General features: G+C 47.1%; 1 protein-coding gene across 1 annotated transcript; it reads left to right on the forward strand.

Annotated features, from left to right (window-relative positions):
• The first annotated feature begins 1,366 nt into the window (after positions 1–1,366).
• On the forward strand, positions 1,367–3,993 carry LOC119352078 (organic cation/carnitine transporter 4-like). The gene is made up of 3 exons (XM_037618815.1): positions 1,367–1,739; positions 2,680–3,505; positions 3,594–3,993. Exons 1-3 carry the CDS (start codon positions 1,367–1,369, stop codon positions 3,943–3,945), a joined length of 1,551 nt encoding a protein of 516 aa, XP_037474712.1. The 3' UTR covers positions 3,946–3,993.
• Positions 3,994–4,918: the final 925 nt, after the last annotated feature.

Genomic DNA, 4,918 nt, shown 5'->3' on the forward strand with positions numbered 1-4,918 from the left:
CAAATCCCCATATCCACAACATATATTGGGAGGATATGTGGATGTCTGGGTGTGGCCGGGCAGTCCTCCATGCAAGATGTGGCCACCTCAGACAATCTTTTCTCTTTCTTTTCCACCTCTCTCTCTCCATCTTCATTAATCACATGCATTTGATTGGGAAATTTGGGAACAGGGTAGAAGACATGCTTGCATGCATGCACAAAATGAAGGCTTGAAACGCATAGGCCCGGACACGACGTCGGACATTTGAGGTGTCAAATTTGAAAATTATGGTTGTAGACGCCCTAAACAGTCAGCAGCGAAGAGGTGTCGTGCATGGCAGTTTGCCCGATCTGGTGACGCATCTTGGATCGGGTGGACTTGCTTCCTTATAATGCAGAAGTACTACGCTGAGTGGATTCGACGGCAGCAGGCTGGACCGCGTTGCAGCAGATCGCAGATCTGAATGTGAGAGAGAAATTAATGCCTCTTCGATGTAGTACTCTATTAGGTAAAGCTTCATTAATTCAGGAACAGTGGTTGTACGGAGAAAACACTAGTGGGGGTTTTTTTAGGGAAAAAAACACTAGTGGTCGCATCAATAATTCTACACCTACGGGCATGTAACGTAATCGCCAGATGCCAAAGTTTCAAAAAATATATTATTCGCCAGGTGCCATGATGTTTTCGTAAGGTGCTTAAGTAAAAAATAAATACGTAAGTGTAGCGAAGCTCGGGTGGCATAGTACTCCCTTCATTCCAAAATATAGTGCGCCCACGCTTCCCGAGGTCCAACTTTGACCATAAATTTAACCAACGAGACCAACTGCGGCGGGAGAAAAAAATATATAATTGAAAACTTCTTTTGAATACGAATTCACTGATATAATTTTTGCTCCCGCCGCAATCGGTCCTGGTAGTTAAATTTGCGGTCAAAGTTGAAGCACGAGGATAGAGGAAGCACTACATTATGGAATGGAGGGAGTATAAAATTGGTTAGATGTTTGTGGTTGGGCATGGTACAGCATAGTGCAGGACCTGCCAATACGCCAGTCGATTCCACGCACAGATCATGGAAATGGAGTAGCTGTCTCGTGATGCCTGCATGCGGCAAATCACATCTGTGCAGCTAGCGTAATCAATTCAGTCGTCGATACGGATGCCAAAAGTACTTGCCATGCGGATGCACATCTCCATTTTTCAATTTGATTTGATACGCATGATTCACTCGATGGGCGCTACAGTGGATTAGGTGTGTACTGTTTGGCGGTTGATGAACGCAGATGCCTCGCTCCGCCTATAAGTAGCACGCGGTCAAGCTCACCACGAGCGCCAAGGGAATTAAGTATTGCCCATACCACGCTCGCTCCACGACGCACGCGCCGCGATGTCCAATACCGAGGTGCTCCTCGCCGGCCCGGGCAGTGTCGGCGGCGGCGAGCGCCTGAGCATCGACGACGCGCTGGCGCTGCACGCGGGGGAGTTCGGGCGGTGGCAGCTACGGCACTTCCTGCTGGTGACGGCGGCGTGGATTCTGGAGGCGATGCACACCATGGTCATGATCTTCGCCGACCGCGAGCCGGCCATGTCGTGCCCCGCGGGGGACGGGCGGTGCGGCGACCGCTGCGCGGGCGCCGCGGCCGGGTGGCAGTGGGACCAGGGGAGCGGCTCGTCGACGGTGGCGGAGTGGGGCCTCGTCTGCGGCGAGAGCTACAAGGTCGGCCTCGTCCATGCTCTCTATTTCGCCAGCGCCATGATCGGTACGTACATGCGATAGTGCTGTGCTCCCGTCGGTGATCTATTATGTGGATGATTCCGCCGTTTTGATGCTCCCGTATAGCCGTTACTCTACATCACATGCTGTCTGCCTCCATCATTCGAATCACTGGATCGACGCATTACTAGTTCAAGAGGATAGTTGTAGTTGCATTTGACTCTCGCTGGCTCCCTCTCCACTAGCAAAGTTGCCGATCGCGATGCTCTGGAGGTGCTGATTGGGATGGTTTGAGCCTCTGCCGTTTCCTTATCACCGCAAAACTCGGACGCCCAAGCTCAATCTTAGAAGCGTTTCTTCTTTTGGTAGTAAGTTGTTGACCTACGTGTCTGTTTATCGTTCCTTCTCTGGCCTGCGTGCCGTGAACTATGTTGGCCTGCGTTTCTGGGTTGATGGCCTGATACTCTATTTGCTCGACCCTTTTCGTGGTTGCTTTAGCGTCTGTTATACTCTGTTCGGTGGCTTAATTTTAAAGTCAGGCATATATCTTTTCTCTAAAATAATGTAAACCGCAACTAGAGTAGTAACATGTGTGTTTCTAGTATGTGGAGCAAGTAATGACGATTTTATTTTGTGTTTACATCCACACAATTATTGGTACTAATAATCTGAGCATTGACTTATACTTTGCACCAATTTGAGCTCTCTTCATTCAAAGAAAGAGCTAGATTACAATCCAAAATCTAGTTTGGTCAAACTGTTTTGCCAGCGTGATTCTTGCGTGTGTGTGCATAGTATTGCTTGTGTGCATCTTAATTATACAAAGGCCGTGTGTGTACTCATTGTGCTTGTATCGCTCGATGCTATATTATGAGTCAATAAAAACACTCTTTGTTGAAAAAAGTTTGATCAAACTGTTTATTTATTTATCAATTTATTTGGCATTCTTGTTTCATGTACTTGACCATATGGTTGGCTTGTTGCAGGCGCTGGCGTCTTTGGACACTTATCGGACTCTTCTCTGGGTCGGAAGGGATCCCTCTTTGTGGTGTGCTCCCTCAATGCCATTTTTGGCCTCTTCACCGCGCTCTCTCCCAACTATTGGGTCTACGTGGCCTTGCGCATCCTCACAGGCTTCAGCGCCGGCAGCATTTGCCTTTGCTCCTTCATCCTTGCCACAGAGCCCGTAGGGCCCTCCTATCGTGGCGTTGTTGGCATGTCCACGTGTTATTTCTTCTCCGGCGGCATCGCGATCCTCGCCGGCATCGCCGCGATGTTCCAGTCCTCCTGGCGCCTCCTCTATGTCGTCACCTCCATGCCCTCCCTCGCCTTCATGCTCACCGTCATGCCGTTTGTCTCTGAATCCCCACGTTGGTACCTTGTGCGGAGGCGCGCAGAGGATGCAATGCGTGTCGTACGAGACATTGCGTCCACCAATGGAAAGAGCATCCCAGATGGCATCACACTCAAGATCGACGATGAGGATGACATCAACAAGAAGACCGAGGAGTCATCGTCGTCGATCCTAGATGTGTTTTGGTCACGAACGACGCGGGGCAGGCTGGTGCTCTCAGTGCTCATCAGTTTCCTTTGTTCGGTGGTATACTACGGGCTGAGTCTCAATGTGGTCAATCTAAAGATTAACCTTTACATCAGTGTGGCTGTTAACTCTCTCGCCGAGATGCCCGCATTTCTTCTCACTACGATGCTCCTCCAACACTTGGGTCGGAAGCCACTCGCCATTGGCTCGATGCTTCTCAGCGGTGTTTTCTGTACATCTGCCAGTCTTATTGCCGGCGTTGGTGCCATGAGGTAATTAAATCCTTCTTGTTTTTGCATGTACGTGACATGATGGGTTAGAAGATTTTCTTTAACTGCAGACAATTGCGTCTCATTGTAGGGCGGTGAGGATGGCATGTGGGGTGGTAGGAATCTTCGGAATGGCCGCGACATACAACCTATTGGTTGTATACACAGCAGAGTTGTTCCCTACGACGGTGCGTACCGCGGCGATGGGATGTACGTTACAAGCTTCCAAGATGGGTGCCATACTAGCACCCATGATAGTGTTACTTGGGGAGCGGATGCCATTCGCAGTGTTTGGCATGTTGGGTATCATCGGTGGGCTACTCGTGTTCTGCCTCCCAGAGACTATGCATAAGCCATTATATGATACCATGTTTGGATTGGAGAAAGGAGAGGGAGAATTTGTAACTAAAGGGGAAATTATAAGAGGAAACTCCGAAATTTGACCAGTTTTCATAAGAACTTTCTCCATAAGTATTGTTGGACCCAAGATATTACCAATGGAACCATGTTGCACACAAAGAGCGAGGCGTGTTGGCTTTCTCATCTGCATTACTATTTTTGCATGTGCTAGCAGATATACTCTTACTTTTAAAGATTTTAGTAGAGGGTTTCTATTTGTAGTATGTTTATACTTTTGTGTGCCCGCACAAGCTATTTTTGTGGGTCTTTTTTTTGTGTCCTAACATCACCCCACACAAGTTTGTTGTTGGAAAAGGCTAGCTTCCAAAATCTGCCTAGCACTAACATACAAGTTCAAGAGTAAAATCATTCGATTTGTCAAATAACAAAAAATAAATCTTCTTAGGTCTATTGTCTACATAATACATGTCAAACGAATGTCGTGATGCCTTCACTTGTCTATGCGCTTATTTGTGATACAAATTTTCAAGATGTTATCAATTAACCAAAGGATACTTGTGATGACTAAAAACATACTTTATTCCATACTAATCTTCGGAGGCCATTTTGGCTTGAATTTGCCGCACACTTCAAAATAATGAGATAGGTCGTTGTAATGGAGTTTCTTTATGTCCCTAAGGATTTATGGTTAACATGTTGGGGTATTGGGACGATGTTCTACTCGCCATACTATCAAAGGGATCTTCAAACCAGCAACATATTATTTGGACACCAAAATGAATGCTAAAATAACATATTGCAGTAAGACAAGGATCATTGATGAAAACAATGACAAGAAACCTAAGAGTGTTGGGACATAGTAGGTACCTAAGGGCATCTATAGCAGATCCAAAAAAAATGCATCCCCATCTTGTTTCCTATCCTCTAAAAAGTTGTTTTTAGGGGACTAAAATTTTCTAACTTACTAGATTTTCCCAAAGAAGCATTTGGTTGTGGTCGCGCGCGCACGCGTCTCTCTCTCTCTCTCTCTCTCTCTCTCTCTCTCTCTCTCTCTCT

Source organism: Triticum dicoccoides, chromosome 2A (assembly GCF_002162155.2).
Source record: "Triticum dicoccoides isolate Atlit2015 ecotype Zavitan chromosome 2A, WEW_v2.0, whole genome shotgun sequence".
NCBI lineage: Eukaryota > Viridiplantae > Streptophyta > Magnoliopsida > Poales > Poaceae > Triticum > Triticum dicoccoides.